Genomic DNA, 22,513 nt, shown 5'->3' on the forward strand with positions numbered 1-22,513 from the left:
GCGCAGGCCCCGCCTCCCAGCCGCTAGGCAGCGCCTCCTCCCATTGGCTGCACCGCCCGCCGCTCTCTGCTTTCCAGCCAAGGCGCGCCCCGACTTCGGCCTCAGGACGCACGCGCAGGCGCAGGCTCGGGCCCGACGCCGAGGACGTTGGGGATCTGAAGGGGGAGGGACGAGGGCCCTGGGGCGGGAGATAGCCTCAACGGAGGCGGGGCGTGGAGCCGACGCTTAAAAGCAGAGGAGGAGGGCGGTGCTACCCTCGGGCTTCTGGGCTCAGGATCAGCTAGCTTAGCAGGTTGGGCGAGGAGAGTGCAGGGTACTGCGGGAGCCGGCAAAAGCAGTCTCTGGAATCCGAGATCGTACAAGTGGGGGGAGACCATGCGTCCACAACGAATTGCCCGAGCTTCTCGAACTACCCGGTCCCAAAGGGTTTTATCTGATCACTGAAGCGTTCCTCCGGGTGGGCAATTAGAAGTGTGAGGGCTGGAAAACCACAGCAGAACCCTTGCCCTCAGCCGCTCAACCGCCTAGTGAAAATTACAGAAATTCAGCGAGGTTTGCAAAGGATGAAGGTAGACTGGCCTCGAGTGTTTTAAGAACTAGGATACTGTAGGCAACCAAAATGTTACATTGCAAGAAGGCTTCCGTCGTAGCAAGGCTCAGGTGCTAACCAGAGCCTGGTTGTCTGTCTACTGCTGTACTGACGGTTTCGGGTTGAGGCTCAGGTCCAAGGGCATCTTTATTCTAGGTAATAGTAATCTGCCCGGGTTTGGAAATTTGTACAGCAAGAAAGTCCACCACAAAAGGAAGGATGACCTAGAATTGGGAAGAAGTCCTCCCAAATTTAAGGCGTTTCTAGCAATCAGGCAGTTCAATCTGCCGATTTGGTGCAAATGTTACCATTTCGGGTTTATTTGTCAATTTGCAATTTATGTTATATGTTGGGCAAGTAATTATTTGGAACTCTTTCTAAAATAAAATTGAGGGAATGAGGTCTTATTAAGAATTGTAAAGCATGGAATTTTTTAGTAGTGGGATGCTCTTATAAGAATGACTCAAAGCAAGATATAACGTTATAATTTTATTATGACATTCTCTGCTTTTTTTTTTTCTTTTTCCTTTTTATGGGTACCAGGGATCGAACTCACTACCTGCTTGTAAGGCAGGCGCTTATGCCGCTCAGCTAAATCCCCAGCCCCAATTCTCTGCTTTTTAATACTGTGAAATATATAAAAATTTATTTGCTGAGAAAAATTAGGAAGGGTTCAAGAAGGAAGTGACATTTGAGGTAGCAATAGAAATATACAGTCTTTTATTGACAATGGGACTAGAAAGAAGGCTTTGATTCAAGCATCAATAAAAATTGGTAATAGAATAGATTTAGGGAGTAGGTGAGGGAAAAATAACGCTTCATTAAAAGAGCGAGAGAGTAATGATAATGGTAATATGCAAATAAAACAGTTTGAATATGGGTAATGATCCCCAGAAGTCCTACTGAGATGGCACTGTTGGGCTATGGGAAACCTTTAAGATGCAAGAGACCCTTAGCAGAAAGCAGAGGTGGTCCTTCAAAAGAGATTGTGGAAACCCTGTCTCAGTCTCTGGCTGCATCCTAGCTGTAGATGTCAGTAGTCTGCTCCACCACAAACTCTTCTTATAATGTGCCAGTATTACTAGAGGCCCAAACCAAGGGGCTGCTAGAACCTCCAGAACCATAAGCCAGAATAAACTTCTCTTTACTTCATAAGAAGCCTGTCTGGGGTGTTTCATTACATTAATGCAAAACAGTAATACAACAGTTGAAGAGCATGTGTTGGGAGAAAGACACTGAATTATTTAAAATGCTAAGTGCAAGATGTCTATAGGAAAGTGCCTCATCAGGCAGCTTCCCATCGAGAGGAAAGCTATTTACATTTCTCAAGCAGTGCTGATGTTTTCATAACACTGTTTAGCTATTAGTTATCTCTTCTTTCATGTCAAAGAACTGAAATTTTCATTGTGTTAAGTCACTGGTGTTTAAACGGCATTTGTTTCAGCATTTGATTAGTCTGACAAAAAATATTCAAAAGTATTAAATATTTAATGTCTCAAAAATATTTCAAATGTACCATGTACCAAATGAAGCTCATAATCCTTGGCCCACACTTAGTCCTCTGTCAGTTTTCATTGTGTCTGTGAATGTCTCTTCACTCATTCAGCTGAACAGTCTAGAAATCCCTACAAGCATCATTGCTAGTGCCTCTTAGAACTTCATGTTCATCACAAGTGGGCTGCTGTACCAGCTCCAATTTTATTTTTTTAGTTCCTTTTGTATACACCTTGATTTTATATTTAATTCTAGATCTCCCATATAAGGCTAAATCACTGCTTTTCTATAGCATTACAGTAAACTCTCAATCTGAATTGTGGGTGGGGAGGGGGAGTCTTACTTAAGATTGAACCCAGGGAAGGTTGAGTACATCCCTAGAACATTTTTTATTTTGAGACAAGCTCTTACTAAATTACCCAGGCTACCCTTAAACTTTTGATCCTCTCACTTTAGTCTGACCTGGAATTATAGATGTGGACCAGCATGCCTTGCAGCCTTAGTTTGAATTTACCTAGGCTGTTGCAAAGACTTCCTAGCTATACCACGTCTACTTGTGCACTTTTTCTATCCAGTATCTGCACTGCATCTAGGGTTGTCTTATTAAATGTGATCTTGTCATCTTGCTGATAAAAATCATTCAGTGATTTCTAGAGGCCTTTCTTATGGACAAAATTGTGTTTCCTCCCTAAATTAATGTGTTGAACCCCTAGCCGCCTGTGTGATTATATTTATAGATAATGTCGTTAGGGGGTAATTAAAGTTCAGTGACCTCATAAAGGGGGCCCTTAATCTTACAAGACTTTGGTTTTATTAAAGGAGGGAGATCTGTTTTCCTCACTCACTCACTTTCAGCCACATAAGGACACAGAGAAAGCAGACATCAGCAAGCCAAGAAAAAGACCCTCACTAGGACTATACCATGCTGGCACCCTGATGTCAGGCTTTCAGATTCCAGAACTTCAAGAAAATAGCATTTTTAAATCTATGGTATTTTGATATGGTGGCCTCGTATTTTCACTAATAAAGGCTTCTTGTAATAAATTAAGAATAGAGCAATCATCACCTACTAATCCAACCTTGTACCATGCCCCACACTCCCCCCAACACCCCGGCTTCTGGTTCCAGCTGTATGAACCCTGCAGAGAGCTTTTCATTTCCTTGAACAGAACTTTTTCACCACACAGCTGTTGTCACTATACCTTGTTTAGATGACCCACTTTCATCCTTCAAATTTCAGCTTGCACATCACACTTTCACAAAGCCTTCCTTGACTCCCACTTGGCCCCTATACTCGGTTTCCCTTTTCTTTGTCCTCAGTGGTCATTAATTTTCCTATAAAGCATTTTTTACAGGTTATAATTTTACATTTAATTTTTGTGACTATTTTTGTTAATATCAATATTAAATTTACAACTCCTTGAGGATAGGAATATTGTTTTTTAATATCTAACTTATTATAGGACTCAATAAATATTGAGTCAATAAAAAATAAATCATATTTGGTGAGCATCCAAAAGAAGTATTGGCAACACTAATAAAGAGCACATTTGAACAGAAGGGAATATTTTGGAAAGGCCCTAATTTTAATATGAAAACTAAAAAAAGAAAATGAATTAATGAATACTTCAAAAAGAGTGACAAGTCAGTTTTAGCATAGATTGGGCATCTAAAAGATGAAAGAGGCTGGGGATTTAGCTCAGTGGCATAAGCACTTGCCTGGCAAGCACAAGGTCTTGAATTGGATCAAAAGAGGAAGCAACAGAAGAATGAAAGATTGAGTTCCAGACTGTGGGATAAGGTGATTATAATTCAATTTTCATAGAAACCAATAAAATATTGTGGTATGAAGTGACAGATGTCTCTGAGACAATATCATTGGACTTATAGTCTGGGTAAATTAGTGAAAATAAAAATAAGCAGTTGAAGAAAAAATCGGAGGCACAAAGCCAGAAGCATTATCTTTTGAGATAATTAAGGACTGAAGGAAAAGAAGAGCATATAAGAGGTAAAAGGATCCAGAGTCATGGGAAAATTTTTCTAAGAGAGGTGACTTGAGTATTTAAATCAAGGAGAAGGACAATGACAAAAAGTATTCAAACACATGCATACATACACACACACACAAAACAGAAAAGAGAAAAGATATTAAACTGCTACTAGAGAAAGTGAAGTCGATAAAATCAAGTGAGAGAAGAGCTAGACATAATTTTAGAAGGATATTTCATTTTTAAAATGAATTAGAAAAAGAACAAATGAGCAGAGATGCAAAGAAGTTTTTAAACAAAAAGGAAGAATGTAGAAAACATTGGTACTCAGTTTCAGTACAAGTAGGAAACAAACTTATCTGAAAATACTGATAGTTTTGGATTTAAATGAGAAAAAGTTATTTGGACAATATTTAATGAATATTTTAAGTCATTTGAATAAATTATTTTTATGTAATTTCAAGAAGTATGACAGTACTTCTCATTTGAAAGCACGTCAGTGAAAGGAAAAAAACATCAGGGACTGTGGTAGGCTGCATATGATATCCAGGTCCTATTCTCTGGAACCCATGAATGTTATACTATCTGGCAAAATAAGATAAAGGATTTTGAAAGAGGGGATTATCCTGGATTATGTTAGTGTAAGGCCCTGGGTTCAACCCTCAGCACAACCTTCTTCCGCACAAAAGTAGATTCTTGCCTGGAACCCACCTTTAACTTCAGCCTTGTAAGAATTTTTCTGGATGTCTGGCCTCCAGAACTGTAATGATAAATTTCTGTTGTTTTAACCCACTAAATTTGTGTTGACTTGTTATCACAACAATGGGAAACTAACCGAGTAAACCTGTAAATTCATGACAATAAAATGTTTCTGAAGTAATTACTTAAGCACTGTGTAAAAGTTGGATATATTTTAGAAATAATTTTTAAATTCCTCCATTCATTGGATATTTTTATTAATTCCATGCTTTTCCCTAAGTATTCATTTTGCTTTCTGATAGATTTGAAGTTACTCACCTATGAAATGTCCCCATTGATTGAAGTTATAAAGAATGTAGTCTTAACAGTCTTTGCTTATTTTTCTCCTAGTAAAACTTCTGCAGTCCCTAATTTAAAAGGAAGATAAACATTTTCATCCAGCTTTACAGCAAAGCAGACTTGGACCATATGTTTTCTGTCTGCCATTAAAGAATGTCAGCACAAGTATTTTAGTTTTGTGTTTACCTAAGTGCAGCTTATACCTTGTTGTGGTTTGAATATTGTGTATAACTCACAGGTTCATATGTTGAAATTTAATCTCCATTATGGAGTATTAAAAGAGTGGAAATTTATTCCAGCTATGGCATTTAGAGGTGGGACATTTGGGAGACGATTAGAATTACATGATGTCGTTAAGGTGGAGACCCCGTGACTGAATCCTGGTGGCTTTATAAGAAAATGGAGAGATTGCAGTTATAATGTGTTTGTCCTGCTTTCTTTATTTTATTATCTGTGATGGTATGAACAACTAATTTGAGGGAAACAAGTCATTATAATAGCCAGTGCTGATTTAGTATCATCTTACTCTAAAGTCCTACCATGCTCTTGCTCTTCTGTTTCCATTGGCTCTCTCATGCTGTACCTTATTTGATTGTATTACGTTTGAAAGTATAAACAAATTTTCTATGTAAATGAGATAATATAGTAGCCATCGTTTGTTTTCTGTTCATTTGGTTCTGAATGCCCTGTAATACTCTCATTCTCTTGAATGTTTTTATACTATTTTGTTATGTTTGATACTATTGTATATGAAGTTATATGCAACTATTTCAAAGAAAGAAACATCTTGGTAGTTTCTGTTAATTATGGGTTGTCTTCTGGTGAAATACTGTGTTGCTTACATTGTTCTGTTCTGATCTTCTCTGTTATGTCCTATATTGTCTTAATCTCTTTAAAATAAAAAAAGAAAAGGGAGAGACAAGAGGAAACATACACAAGTGCATGATGTGATACATCTTGTGCCACTTCTGGACTCTGTCAAACAGAATGCCATCACTTAAATGTGGTTCCTTGGCTTTGCTTCGCTAGGACTATGAGGGAAAATAAATATCCTTTTTATGAGATGACTCCACATCAGATATATCTCATTTTAGTAACTTTTAGTAAAAAGTGAATAGTGTAGCTCTCTGGAGATAACATGAAAATAAGAACTCCCAGCAACCCTGAACACAGTTGAACATTAATGCAGACTTACACAAATTAAACTTCTAGTCCTTTTCTTCTGTATCAGAGTAATGTCTACCTAAACTTTCAAGCTTAAATTTTCTGTACATCCCAAGGGATAGCAGATTAGATATGGTTCTTTCTCACAGCCTACTATCTCCAGTAGGTGCCTCTAGCTTGAAAAGAATTTCCCAAAAGCCCATTGGCTCAGGAGAAAGAGAATGGTTACTTAGCAACTATGTCCTAACCCCTCAGACCTGAGAAGCTTGGGGGTCCAGCCACCTAGTTCTGCCTGTGTTACAGTGAAGAGGATCTGCTTAGGAGATGAAGCTCTTGAACTGGTTAACAGAGATACTGATAATTCTTGGGGTCACAATTACAAGTAAGTTTTTCCGTATTTATATTTCTCTATGGGGGTCTTTTTCTGCTTTAACAGCACTAAAGGCCTTAAGCCAATTTAAAAAATCAACAGTAACTTCACTGTTCTCCCAATTAACACCATTTTTGTACAGTTACTCTTTTTGGGGCAATACTTGACGATGATTAGTGTTTATGTGGGAGAGACAGAAAAATCTGTGAGGAATGCATTACAGTAATTTTAATAAAATAGGACTATTTGAGAGAGGTTGTTAAGTGTTACAAAAGATTTTCCATGATCTTAAAGGAAAAGTATAAAACTTAAAATGTAGGGGGTGGGATTTAGCTGTGGTATAAGTGCCTGCCTGGCAAGCATGAGGTCATGAGTTCAATCCCCAGTACTACAAAAAAAAAAAAAAAAACTTAAAATGTGAAAAAATTCTATAACCAATTTTTTTTTTTGAGACAAGTCTCAAAAAAATTGGCCAGGCTGGCCTCTGATTTGGAATCCTCCTGCCTTAGACTCTCTAGTTGCTGGGAGTATTGATACAAAACACTATGCCTGGCAGAATTTATATTGCTTTTAAAACCTCATACAATAACAACTTTACTTCCAAAGTTTTAATGTTTCCTGAATAGTTACTACCTGAAAAAAGGTAATTATTTTCCAGCCTTTTTCCCTTTTTACTTCCTGAGTTATTTTCACCTAATCCTCACATAATCTAGTTAGTAAAATAAAAATTTGGTTACCAATACATATTCAATTTAAAGAACATTTATTTGGATTTAGTCCAGGAAGTCCAGAGTTTGTTTACCAGCTGAAAATTAACCAATGTAGCACACCATATCAACAAATTAAAAGGCAAGAATGCATGATTCAGTCAATCCAAAAAAACTGATAAGATAAACAAAATAATAAAAACACCCAATATACTAAAAGAAACTTTCCTAAAATAGTAAAAACCATACAGCCTCAAAAATGCAACTGTACTTATTTAATGAAGGAAAAAATGCATTCCCCCTAAGATCGGGAATAAGATAAGGATGCTATTGTACTAGAATTCCAGCCATGAAAATCAGCCAAAAGGAAGAAGAAGGAGAAGAAGAAGAAGAAGAAGAAAAAGAAGAAGAAGAAGAAGAACTAGAAGAAGAAGAAAGAAAAACAAAGAAAGAAGAGATATCAAGATTGGAAAGGAAGAAGCAAAATCATTATTGCTATTCATAGATGACACGGCTTTTTATACAGACAATTCCAAATTACTTATTACGAAACTATTAGAATTAATAAACAAGCCAGGTATAAGGCTGTGTTCCTGTAAACCCAGCACTGTGTAAGGCTAAGATAGGCAGGTCACAAGTTTGAGCCTAGCTTGCGCAGTTTAGTGGCTTAGCATGACCCTGTTTCGAAATAAAAAATTTTAAAAAGAGCTAAGGGTGTAGCTCAGCAAAAGGTCCATTTTAAATACATAAATAAATTTGGCAAGGTTGCAGGATAAAAGATTAATGTACAAAAATTAATTCTATTTCTATAGAGTAGCAATAAGAAAATCTAAAATTAAATTTTTAAAAATTTCAGTAATACCAAAGGGAATAAAGAAAGGTTGGGAGACTTACTGTAAAGTTACAATAATCAAGGAAGTCTGAAATGAATGTGGTGTAACATGCCTGTAACTCTAGCTACTCAGGAGGCTGAGGCAAGCAAAACAAGAAAATCACAAGTTCAAGGCCAGCCTGGGCAATTTTGCAAGACTTTGTCTGAATTTTTTTTTTAATTTGAAAAAAAGAAGAGATGGTGGGGACATAACTCAATAAAAGGCCCTGGTTTCAATCCCTGCTACAGCCCTCTACAAAAGTGTGCTATTGGCATGAAGATAGACATACAGATCACAGATAAACAGATCCTCACAGTTGTTTGTTTGCTCCAATAAGCCTGCCAGGATAACTCAATGTTGTGTTGTGCAGGCATGGGGAGAATACTCTATTCAATAAATGGTGCTGGGACAACTGGATTGTCACATGAAAAAGAATATTTGGACAACAATCTTATGTCATATACTCAAACTGATTCAAATTGAATCAAAGACCTACATATAAACTTAAGCTTTTGAATTTTTTAAATATAAGAAAATAAATCTTGACCTTGGATTAGGTGATTTCTTAGCTATGCCACCAAAAGCACAAACAAAAAGAAAAAAGCCAGACAAACTGAAAATCATAATTAAAACCTTCGTGTCCAAAACATATCACCACAAAATAGCGGGGCAGGGGAGGCAAATTTTGTAAGTTCTATGCAGCAAACATTTAGCATTCAGAATACACAAGGAGTCTTAGAATTCATCAACAAAATGACATCCCAATTTGACAATGGACAAAGGAATGAAATCCAGTAGACAAAGGAACTGAACAGAATGCAAAAATGTACAAGTAGCCTAGCACATGGAAGATATTCAACATCACTGGACATTAAAGAAATGAAAACCAAAACCAGAATGATAAATTATATCATATTGATAAGAATGGCTATAATCAACAAACAGAGCACTGTGTCACTGCACTCCTGAAAGGAAGATGGGTCACCAACAGCACTAGTGGAGCTAGCTGTGACATTTCAGCCAGTTTGTACTCATGCTTCAACTATCCAGACCTGCATATTTGATTCAGAAATACGGCCTCAACACATGCCACCAATGTTTCATCAGTACAGGAAAAATTTATGCTGTATTATATAGGAAAAAGTGAGCTTCCTGGAAAGAATTACCCAAAACTCTCACCTAATGATCAAAATCCTGATGGTATATAAAATAAAGTTTAAAACAAAAGAAATAGCATAAAGGTAGCTTGTGGGAAAGCATCTGCCTAGACCACATGCAGCCCTGAGTTCCATCTCTAGCACTGCAAAAACACAGAAACAAAAACCCAAAAGGAGACAGGGAGAGAGAAAAAGAAATGATTTCTTTCAGCAAAGATGTGGAGAAATAAAAACTCTCATACTATGCTGGTAGAAATATAAAATGGTACAGTCATTGTGGAAATCATATGATGCATTAATTCCACTACTAAATATATATGCAAGGGAAATGAGAAATATATGTCCACACAAAAATTTGTGCATGAATGCTTTTAAGGTCATTATTCACTACAGAAAAAACAATAGAAACAACTCAAATATTGATAATGGATAAATAAATAAACAAAGTATAGTATAGATGTACAACAGAAAGTTACTCAGCCATGAAAAGAAATGAGGTACTAACACATACAAAATGTTATGCTATGTGAAAGAATCTGACTATTGTATGATTGCTATTTATAGAATAGCTGAAATAGGCAAATCCAGAGATGGAAAGCAGCTTAGCGTTTGTCAGTGGATGGGGGAAGGAAGAGTGTGGAGAGACTACTTAATGGGTACCGGGTGTACTGCTGGGCTGGTGGGCAAGCATTGAAACTGGAGAGAAGTGGTGGTTGCACAATATTTTTAATGTTCTAAATGTAACTGTGCATTTTAAGATGGATAATTATATGTTCTATGAATTTCACCTCAATTTTTTAAAAACTGTACAACATTGAAAAAGTTAGTTCTTTGAAATGCTAAACATAGTTAGCATATGATCCAGCAGTTCTACTCTAAGACACCAACCTCAGAGAACTGTGGATGTTATTCTACACCAAAACTTGCATTTGAAGGGCAGCATTATTCATGATGATCCAGCAGCAGAAATGACCAAAACGTGCCTCCACTGATAAATGTACAGTGTTCTAGCGATACAATAGAATATTATTTAACAAAAGCAAAGAAAGCACAATATGGTCGAACCTTGAAAACTTTACACTAGAGAACCTAAACACGTAAGACCACATATTGCACAATTTTTCACATATATGAAATGTCCAGAAATGCTTGGTTAGCTAGGGTTGGGAGATACGGGAAAATCAGAAAAATGACAGCTAATGAATACAGGACTTTTTTGAGGATAATAAAATTATTCTGAAACTGATTTGGGTACTGATTGCACAAGTGTGAGAATATCCTCAAGGATACTGATTATAGGAAGAGAAAAAAATGTTTTCTGAACTAGTAAGTAAGACTGAAAATGTACAATAGATACTGTGCATTGCAAAGAGATTGTTCAAATGAAAAGAGAAATTGTGATTGGGGAAAGGGAAAGGAAGGAGAAAAGGAAAATATACAAGATAGCTAAGATAGTTATACTGCTAGTTTCTCTAAGAAAAGAAAGGTTTGTATTAATATTGTTTGGACAATATCTTATACCTATATGTTTACCTGAGTAACTACTCTGAAGATAACAATACAATGTATTATTTTTACTTTCCTATTATCTTGCTTTGAAATGGATTTATTTTTGTCTTCTTTTTTAGAACTATAAGTATTTGTATATTATGTGCCAGAAGGATTGGAGAGACAAAAATATTTGAGACACAGACCTTACCCTTGAATAGCTTAAGATCTTGAAAGGAAAATCAAAAGTAAATATATTGTAAAGTGCTGTAGACATTAAAATAGAAGCATTTGCAGGGTAATATAAGGCACAAATATGGGAGAGAACAGTTCTACTACTGGTAGGTGGAGCGGTCAGAAGAGACTCACAAAGGAAATTACATAAACTGAAATTTGAAAAACTAGCAAGTGATCAAGCAGGCAAAGGAGAACAAGAAGATTTCAGGCCAGATAAAGGGTACAAAGACACAAAGCAATAAAAGAGCATGGTCTACGAAGTATATCAGAGTCCTGTAGTATAAGATATAAGAAGGAACACAATGACTGATAGGGCCAAAGTGGTAGGCTGAGACTCTGTGATAAGCTATGAAGTTTGAGTTGTCTCCCGTGACTATCAGCAAGTCATTTAAGGGCTCACTCATAGAAACACACTTTAGAAAAATGACCTTTGCAATAGAAGACTGGATGGCTTCTAGCTGATAACTCTGGTGACAGTGTAACAAGCAGGTAACTATGGAATGATCCAAACAAGAAACAATGAGGATTTAAGCTACAGCAATTGCAGCAGGCCCTGGCAGGAGGGCATAGACAGCAAAGCTAGAGAAAATAGTCTCACGGAAACCAAGTTGTGCCTGCTAGGAGATGGGAATAACCAATAATGACAAGTGCGAGAGAGAATGGGGAGACAAGGGCCAACAAACGATGATTGAATTTCATGTCTCAGAAATCTTTGTGCCTCTAACATAGTTTTAGTGGAGAAAGCAGAGAAAGTAAAGATGATTACAGGAGATTTTCCTGGATTGTGGTGCTTTGTAGGGACAGAATGGGTTTCAGCAGGTCATTTATTGATTCCAGGTTTACTGGGGGAAGCAGTAGGGGAAAAGGCAGTTGCTTCTCAAGCTAGTATAAAAAGACCCAACATTTGTACATGAAATCAGCCTTTGCCCTCACATTTTTCCTCTCCCTACACCTCTGTCCTCCACCCTCCAGATCTGTCCTTTCTCACTCTCCCACATCTTGCAGGCTTTCACACTGCCCTTTACTACATTTTCCACTTGATACTCACTGTACTTTGGGTTCATCTATGTGAAGATATAGAGAGAAGGGTGTGCCATAACTATGTGTATTCCCCTGACTACATTCACCTAGGAAAAATTCTAAAATAATTACTGAGACTGTTTCTCCCCAGTTGATAACCCCTCAGAATAAAAATAGTTAATGATAATGGAAACAATGAGCACTGTATCCCAAAGTGTGTGGGTCAGAAAATGAAAACACATCGATAATACCACCCTACCAAACCAGCTGCTGATTTAAAGTAGTATAAGGTATGTAAATAAGGCAGTATCTGTAGTTCTAGATCACCTAGGATTCAAGATTTCCTGTATTTTTTCTTTTTCTGGTAGTACCCCCTCATTACTATGCACTGCTGCAGTTAGGAGAAAAGGAAAGAAAAAAAGAAAGAAAGAGAGAGAGAGAAAGAGAAAGAAAACAAAAAGCACACACTCTGCCACTAACCTATCCAGAATCTCTCTATGCCAATTTAAAAAGATAACTCATTTTTATGAGATCAAAAAGCAATAGCCTAGCAATCACACCTATCTTCCTGTCTTGTTAAAAAAGCAGGTACATAAAAACCACACTCTGGACCCATATGAAAGAGCCTGAGCATAGCAGTACAACAGTCAATGCCCTACTGTTTCAGAAATATCCTTACTATTTTCAGGGCCACTTTGAATAACTTCTACGTTCTAAGTTATCTTTGCTTCCATTAAGTACTTTTGTTATAAGTCTAAACAGGGAAAGAATAAGCTGCAAGTATTTGGAACATCTTTCACTTTAAAGAAGTAAAAGAAAGCAGACAGTATGAGAAACTTCTAGAGAAAAATTTGATTGCTGTATTACATAAGGGTTCACTAAAACAAAGTGTACTTCCCATTTGTAAATTTTCTGAACGATACAGGGTTTTTCTTATGTTCACCTCTTAGATTCATCTGAACAGTTTTATATTTTCATGGTACTTTTTAATTGTCAGTTGTGTATTTGTGGGACACAATGTGATATTCTGACATATGCATACATTGTGGAATGCTAAAAATAATCTAACATGTTGTCTTAGTTACTTTTTACTTGTTGCTGAGACAAAATACCTGAAGTCCAAGTTGAAAAAAGGAAAGGTTTATTTCTTACAGTTTTTGGAGGCTTCAGCACACACATTTGGCTCCAAGGCAGGGGGGCATGGCTGGGCTGCAGTTCATGGCGGCTGCAAAGAGCAAGCAGGAACCAGCAAAGAGCAAGACACATCTTCTTCCTGCCATTACATTACATCCTGGCTCCACCCCTATGTGGGTGTAGCACTGACACCATCAATCCAAGCATTAGACAATGAACCATCACAAATGTACAGTGCAAACTCATGAGGCCTGGGGGCCACAAACATAAACCCTGAAACATGTCCATCTCACCTATCTTTGTTTTTCTTGTGGTGAGAACATCGAAAGGTACTCTTCTAACAATTTTGAAATAGAAAATATGTTACTACTTACTATAGTCATCATGCTGTGCAATAAATATCTAAAACTTATTTCTCTTGTCTAACTGATACTTATACATTTTGACCAATAAACCCCTTTCCCCATTCCTCCTCCCCAGTGTCTGATAATCAACATTCTACTCTCTACTTTTATGAGTTTGACTTTTTAGATTCCACATATGAATGACATGATACAATGTTTCTCTTTGTGCTTAGTTTATTTCACATAGCATGATTTCCTCCAAAGTTCATCCAGGCTGTTGCAATGTCAGAATTCCTTGCTTTTTTTTTAAAGGATGGCATTATTCAGTTTTACTAGAGGAATAGATATAACACAAGATACATGAATGCTTAAGAAACTATAAGATTGGCTTACAATGGTCACCTACAATGTCCGATGAGCAAACCTGCAGAGAGCATCTGCATGCTGGAGGCTGAAGGGTTCAATCCAAGCTGTGGAGTTCACTGCAGTGTCCCGTGCAAGTCCATATCAGAAGGCTAATAGATCTGTGACAGAAAGCTGAATAGTCTACACCAGAAGGCTAAAGGATCCAAGCCAGAAGCAGATCCCGTGCTAGAAGCTAGTAAACAATGTCCAAGATGAAAACAAAAACTGGAGTTCCTTTGAAGAATGGAACCCTGTCTGTCCTTCCTCATTTGTTTTTTATCAGGCAATGAGGCACCCTAGGGTGGGTCTTCTACATCCTAAGGTATAAAATTGCTAGGCTGATTTAGTTATGCTCCTAAACTACTCAAGTTGACATGATCAATCAACTAGTACAAAGATGAATGCTATTCTGTTTTGTATATATACCACATTTTCTTTATGCATCCTTTGCAAGACTTTCATGTCTTGGATGTTGTGAATAATTTGTAATAAACATGGGAGTGTAGATGTTTCTTCAACATACAAGATTTCAATTCCTTTTGACATGTACATAGAGTTTATAGTTCTGGATCATATGGTAATTTTATTTTTAGGTTTGGTTTAGTTTGGTTTGGTTTGGTGATGGAGTCTTGCGCTATGGCCCCTTGAGTACCCTTGAGGCCTTGAGCACCCCTGACTCAAGGACCCTTTTACCCTTATCTCTGAAGTAGTTAAGATTATGAGCCACACTACTACTACACCTATCAACAAACTTTTAAAATTCATTACAGTAGAGAAGATGTTAAAGAACTACCAGCTAACAATCCAAGGAAAAGCTAGAATCCGGGAAGTAAGCAATGAACACCAGAGTAGGTCCCAGACTGGCGGCCTGCCAGTCCTTGCCCCAACACCTGAGCATCAAAGCATCCCCCTGCCCAACCAGACGAGGATAGGTTTTATTTTCAGTGATTCCACAAGCCAATGAGGATAGAATCCAACTTCAGAGGTACATACTACACCTCATGTAAGAGATGATGTCACAGATGCTGAGGGATAACTATACACAAAGGCAAAAAAGAAGTGCTAAGTGGGAGAATTTGGGGTAGATATTTAGGCCAAATATACAAAGTATTGCTGAAGATGACTAGTACATTCAAGAATCCCATTCCCAGGAAACTAAGTCCTGTCACACCCATATTGTACTTTCTGCTGTCTCCATGGGTCACTGGCAGTGGTAAGAGTATTTCTACAGAGCACTAAGCAGAACACCTGAATAAATTAAGGGTTCACACCCGAATGAATATCAATAGAAATATTCCAGATCTTTGTAAACTAACACACAAATTTATGCAATAATAATCAAAATATCAATGAATTAATTTTTAATTGAATTTAATTCTAAAATTCATCTAGAAAATAATTCATTACGTTAGAATTTTGAAATTAAATTTCAAAAATAACACTAAATGTGTGTGTGTGTGTGTGTGTGTAGTTCTTTCACAATCAGATAGTAAATATGGAATTATAAATTTACAGTAGTTAGCATATTGGGAGAACATAGACAAATGTATCAAGAAGTAAAGCAGAGTTCAAAGGTAGACCAATATCCAAAAAGGAATTTAGTAATTAGAAGAGGCTTCTTCAATTCAATGAATAAGAGATGGACAATAAAGAATGCTATTAAATTTTCATTCATATAAAAAAAAAAGCCCAGGGAACTTACCAACTTAATGATACTCTGTTTTAAAATAACAAAAAAAAAGATGCAAGCAGATTAATATAAACAGTAAAATATGAAAAGTATAACTATACCAATACTTATAAGGAAATACAAGAAAATAACTATTCAAATACTTGGTAAACAGTCTTCTTGAAAAAAATACACACAAAGTGATTGTGTATATTTGACTGTAGTACCAAGGTAACTATGTATTTCTTAAGGTCACATATATAATATTACATATTATGGATTTGTGTAAAAATACAGCAAAATATCATAAAAAACAAAAAATTAAGAATTCTTCAGTTTTTCCTTATGTTGATAAATGTAGTGGTACCAGATAAAATATCTATCTTTAAACTTCTGTCAATTTTAATTCCCATTGTATCAATTGTTTAAGAAATACTTTTAATCACTGTGTGCTGTGCTAATATCTAATGATACCACATGAAGACATGGTCATTTAGATAACCGGGGAAGACAAGACAAGGAAAGCCTGTGTTTTTGTACAGCCATTTGCAAAGGAAACTAAAAACAGAATTTAAGAGTTCAGAATCTTGTTACCATGTTTTACTAACATAATCCATATTTCTTTACTCTTAAAGAGACACACACTGATAATGAAAGGACATAAGGGCTAGGAGATCCAAAGTTCTAAACGTGATTTGAAACCGGTTCTTGTAACACTCAAGGCAAATTGTCCATATCAGGTTGCCAAAAGTCAACTATTTCTCTTAGTTCAAACTTTCAGTCACACATATATAAATACACATAACACTTAAAACCATCCTAAAACCACTGAGTGCATTTCCAAATTTGTCATGCTCTGATGTTGAAGTGGTGTGTATGAAGTCCATTAGTGAAGCCAGGAAGGAAAGAAACAAAAACTCTACTGAAAGCTAGCAAAACTACTTAAATGAAGCTGAGGATAGAATTTCAGACCTTGAAGACAGGATCACAGCAATCATGAAAGGGTAGAACTTATAAAAACAACAAAGCAGCATGAAATGACAATCCAGAAGCTTCAAGATGATGCCAAGAGTAACAATATAAGACTAACAGGTATCAGAGAAGAGGCAGGAGTCAATGCAAATGACATAACTAAACTATTCACAGAAGCAATAGCAGAAAATTTCCCACACATAGGGAAAAAACCTGATATACAAATAAGTGAAGCATACAGAATGCCAAACAGTCACAACCAACACAAATCTACACCCAGACATATAATAATTAAGATCCCAGACATACAGCATACAAACAGAATACTAAAAGCTGTTAGAGAAAAGACACAGCTCACCTACCAAGGAAAGCCTATTAGAATCACGGCAGACTTTTCAGCACAAACCTTCAAGTTAAGACAATCCTGGAGTGATGTATTTCAAGCCCTAAAAGAAAACAACTTTCAACCCAGACTGATGTACCCAGAAAAACTGTCTTTCAAATTTAATGGAGAAACAAGATACTTTCATGACAAAGAACAACTAAAGGAATTCATGTCCACCAAATCAACCCTAGAAAGAGTACTGAAAGACATGCTAGATAGGAATTAAAATCACCACAATCTCCAGAACAACAACAGAAAGAAACCACCAGGCTGAACATGAAAAGAAGAAAGGGAGAAAAGCAGGAAACCAACAGTAGGAACACAACATGACAAAGTCAAGCCAGTACATATCAGTGATACCCACAAATGTAAATGGACTCAATTTACCTATCAAAAGACAGAATGGATCAAGAAATAGGATTTTACAACATGCTGTGTACAAGAAACACATCTGACTCAAAAAGAAACTCATAGATTAAAAATCAAAGGATAGAAAACAGTATTCCATGCAACAGGAACCCAGAAAAAAGCGGGAGTAGCGATTCTGTTTGCAGACAAAGTGAACTTCAAATCTAAAAGGATTAAAAGAGATAAAAGAAGGCCACTATATACTTGTAAGAGGAAGAACTAACAATTATAAATATATATGCACCAAATATAGGAGCACCCAACTAAATAAGACAAATACTAATAGATGTGAAAAACCAAGTACACAAGAACATAATTGTAATAGGAGACCTTAACACCCCACTGTCACAAAGAGATAGGTCAACTAGCCAAAAAGTCAGCAAAGAAATAACAGAACTGAATCATACCTGTGAGCGAAGGATTTAGTGGCTATTTACAGAGTGTTCCACCCAGCCACATCAGAATATACATTCTTCTCAGCTGAACGTGGGACATTCTCCAAAATAGACCATATATTAACCCATAAAACATTCTTAACTAAATGCAAAGGGAGCAAAATGATCCTATATATAATATCTGATCATAGCACACTAAAATTGGAAATCAGTGTCAAAAAGCCCTGCAAAACCTGCACAAGTACATGGAACTTAAATAACAACCTTCTGAATAACCATGGGTTATAGATGAAATTAAAGAAGAAATAAAACAATACCTAAAATACAATGAAAATGAAAATACAACATACGATAATCTATGAGACACAATGAAAGCAGTCCTAAGAGGGAAATATATAGCAATAAATAGTCACTAAAAAAAATGGAACGAATGCAAATAAAAAATCTAATGCTATATCTCAAGCTTCTAGAAAAGGAAGAGCAAGTCAAACCCAAAGCTCATAGAAGAGAGGAAATTGTAAAGATTAGAGCAGAAATTAATGCAATTGAAGCTAAAAAACAAATTAATGAAAAGAATTAATGAATCTTTAATTCTAAAAAGAATTAATGAATCAAAGATCTGGGGTTTTTTTGAGAGAATAAACAAAATTTATAAACCCCTGGCCAACCTTATCAAGAAAAAACTCAAATCCATGCAATGAGGATTGAAAAGAAGAAAATTACAAAAGATCCGATGGAAACTCAAAAGATCATGAACACCTACTTTGAAAATCTCTACTCACATAGGGTGGAAAACATGGAGGAAATTGACAGATTTCTAGGAATATATGAACTACCAAAGCTCAGTCAAGAAGATATAGCAATTTTGAATCACCCAGTATCAGCTATTCAAATCGAAAATGTGATTAAAAACTTACAAACAAAGAAGAGCCCAAGTCTTGATGGATTCACAGCTGAATTCTATAAGAAATTTAAAGAAGATTTAATGCCAATACTCCTTAAACTTTTCAATGAAATTGAAAGAGAAGCAGTCCTCCCTCAGTTCATTCTTGGAGGCAAGTATTATTCTGATATCAAAACCAGAGAAAGACCCAACCAAAAAGGAGAACTATAGACTAATCTTACTAATGAACATTGATGCAAAGATTCTCAATAAAATATTGGCAAATAGAATGCAGCAAATTACCAGAAAGATTATACACCACAATCAAGTGGGATTTATTACAGGAATGCAGGGATGATTCAACATATGCAAATCAATAAATGTAATATACCACATAACAGAGCCAAAAATAAAAATCACATGGTCATCTCAATAGACACAAAAAAGCTTTTGATAAAGTCCAACACCTTCTCATGATAAAAACCCTACGGAAATTCAGAATAGATGGTACATACTTCAATTTCATAAAGGCCATCTATGACAAACCAACAGCCAACATTATACTAAATGGACAAAACCAAAAGTTTTCACTCTAAAATCAGGAACAAGACAAGAATGTCCACTATCATCACTCCTACCCAATATACTTCTGGAAATATTAGCCAGAGCAATCAAACAAGAGGGAGAAATAAAAGTAATAAAAAGAAAGAAAGAAAAGAAGAAGAGAACAGAAGGCTATAAAATACTCACCTTTTCCAAATACTGAAGCCTTAAAACCTATACTATTCCACTGTACAAATTTATGTAACTAAATAGCCTATTACCAAAGTAGAGATTATTTAGATTTGGAAAATAGCTGTGAATGTGAGTTAATCTTGGTTATGGAGGAAATGAAATTCAATAGGGGAATTTAGTTTTCATACAGTAAAACCCTTTGGGTTTTAGGCAGATGTGTGTCTTAGTTGAAACTATATTTAGGGACAATTCTTCTGACTATAGATATAAATTAGATTAAAATTAGAACAATTATGATTAAATCTACTAGGAAGGTATCATACGAATGCAGGCACAAGTATCAATTTATGCTACACTTTATTCAGAAAACTGTTGCTTATTTTCTGACATAAACTTCATTCAACTGCTTATATCTTCTTTTTTATGCTTTTGGGTAGTGACTAGTCACTTCTTTCAGTCATATTCTTACGCCTCATGCCCATTTCACTAATTCCTTTCTCAGCATTTACCCACTTTTGATGACTGCTTTCAGCCCTGTACTTTTCATGTTGCTCTCTGACCACTGACAGCTGGTCTAGTGTATAACCTTATTGCATTTAATATCCATAATTTTCTGCTCTTGCTTAAATACACATGACACTTTGTACAGCACTTTTTATTCTGTGTCTGTACTTTGTGCATTTGAGCTCTAATTTTACTCTGTGTGCCTTGGGGAAGCAATAATGGGCATCTACCAAATTACATTGTTTTTCCAGTTTGTTTCTTCTAGTTGTGATAATGGAGCTTAAAAATCACTAGACATTTACTATAATATCAGCAATGGTGTATGATTTGTAAAACACAAATATAATTAGACTAAGTAATTTGTTTTGAAGATAAAGCTCTAACTCTGAGAGAAAAGTTACATTATAGGCAAATCATTAACAAATTCTATAAACATATGTAGTCTCTAATAAGGCTTTATATGCTATACTCCCTTTATATTATTAATTTATATGTAACATTTTGATGATTTGATAAATCCTTTAAAGGAGTAGGTAGTATTATTACTTCATAACTAATATTTATTAAACACCAATATATACTAAGTATTATGGTGAATACACAGATTATCTCATTTTTCTATCATAACAACAAAATAGCAACAAAAGCAACATTAGAAGTCAGGAAGTAATTTTGACTCAAAGACTGTGATGGATCATAATGCTGTCTTGACTCCAATAATAAGTAATTTTGATCCCAAAATGATTTCATGGCAAACTTGAGACAAAGTTCCATTTGTAATAATATTTTTATTTTAGTATAATTTATTTCACATTCTGAACCTAAAGAACAATCCAAATATACATAAGTATACCAACCATATATGATTTTCAACATAATTTTATATGTTTTATTAATATATTTGTAACTATGAAATTATTGAATTTTAATTTAGAATTTGCAAACTGTCTTATTTGGCAGAAGATTGCAATCTGGGACCAAGTTCTATAAAATCTGGAAAGTAAACAAAACAGAATTTGAGGCCACATTCAAAATATATCTTACCTTATTATAGGCCAACCAAGAAATAAATAAGTAAAAATTTTAAATTTTTGAATAGTTTACACTGGGGAAAAATCAAAAATAAAGTTCACCAGTGAAAGAAAGAATAAAATATGTCAAATTGATAAGTACAATGTTAAGAGATAACAGTAGAAAATTGTTTATCTACTCTTAAAGTAAAATTCCATGGCTTTTTGGAAACACAAAACTTTGACTATCCCATATTTATCCTGAGCCAAATTGTTAATCTCCAAGATATAATACATACAGAAAATATCCATATATACATATTTTGCTTCTCAAAACCTGTAGGAACATTTTTATAATGCATCAGTATATAGTAATTGAAAATTACCAATCATAATACTGCAATAAAGCTGACATATAGTGGTGTGTTACCTTGTGACATCAAAGTTTCAAAGATTTCTTTCCTAAATATGACAGTTAACAAACTTCAAGCACTATACAAAAATCAAGTGCATCGATGACTACTACAGATTTTATGTGAGGTATGTTCTTTATTGAACAATTCATTAAATGATTCATTGAAAATTTTCTCAACTTTCAAAGTGTGATGTGATTATGCTAGTAGACATACATGAAAATACTTAATGTCACTCAATTTTTAGAATCTCTCTGACCTATGGATGAATCTATAAGACTCTTGTTAAAAAATTATACTCTCTGTGTGTAAATATTTTCTACTAATAGGTGACATTTATTTATATAGATACAGTTTAGTTAAATTGCAGCTCAGAAATTTTTCTAATATTGTAATTAGTGCTTTTATTTGTAGAATTCTTTGATGTGAACTCTATTTTAGAATGCTTGATTAAAGTATTTAGAATAACTCTGGTGTTTTTACATCTTTACAAATAATGACCGAAAGAATTATTTTTAACACATTTACTAATAACTCCAAATTGTAAATTATTTTCAAGTCTGAAAGTTTTTTAACAAGAATCTGTCTAGAGAAAATTTAATAAGAAAATATTTTCAAATTTTATAAAACTGATTCATATTGCAGGTGCAAGTGTTGAAGCAGAAAAACATATTAAAAGACAAAAAGAAACGAATGTCACCACACAGGTAAATATTATGTTAAGTCATATTTTTTCAATAGAAATTTAGGCTGTAAGTACTATTAAGTAGTATTTATTCGGTAAGTTCATAATTCCTTAACAAGTAATTAGCTATTGTTTATATATATATTTTTAAAACTCCCAATATTATTCCTTTAATCGTTCTGTAAACAATTTTCTCAGTCTACTGTAAGAGTATACAACTGTTTTCAGGCCTCTGCCTTCTAGTTTGCCTGAGATCCTAAGTATTAAGATAGGAAGAGCAGAGGCAAGTTTGGCTTATAGAGTTACAGATGGTTATTAAACTTTATTAAAACCTCATGCTGTCTTCTGACATCTTGAAAGTAAGGGATTCAAATTTTTAGTCTGTTCTCCACCTAGCAGCCAACATAATCCTGTAAATACAATTTAAGTTTCTCCTGTGTTTGAACT

At 35.3% G+C, this 22,513-nt stretch overlaps 1 protein-coding gene across 1 annotated transcript in view; it reads left to right on the top strand.

The window, feature by feature from the left end:
• Window positions 1–6,516: 6,516 nt before the first annotated feature.
• Window positions 6,517–22,513, top strand: part of Sel1l2 (SEL1L2 adaptor subunit of SYVN1 ubiquitin ligase) — a 43,574-nt gene continuing 27,577 nt past the window's right edge. Inside the window, exons 1-2 of the mRNA XM_063249473.1 lie at window positions 6,517–6,655; window positions 22,027–22,088. Coding sequence (XP_063105543.1) covers window positions 6,598–6,655; window positions 22,027–22,088 — 120 coding nt within the window. The 5' untranslated portion in view covers window positions 6,517–6,597. The remainder of the gene's footprint in view (window positions 6,656–22,026; window positions 22,089–22,513) is intronic.

The sequence above is a fragment of the Cavia porcellus genome, unplaced genomic scaffold, assembly GCF_034190915.1.
Source record: "Cavia porcellus strain 051 isolate PalLab524CR breed Dunkin Hartley unplaced genomic scaffold, mCavPor4.1 scaffold_5, whole genome shotgun sequence".
Lineage (NCBI taxonomy): Eukaryota > Metazoa > Chordata > Mammalia > Rodentia > Caviidae > Cavia > Cavia porcellus.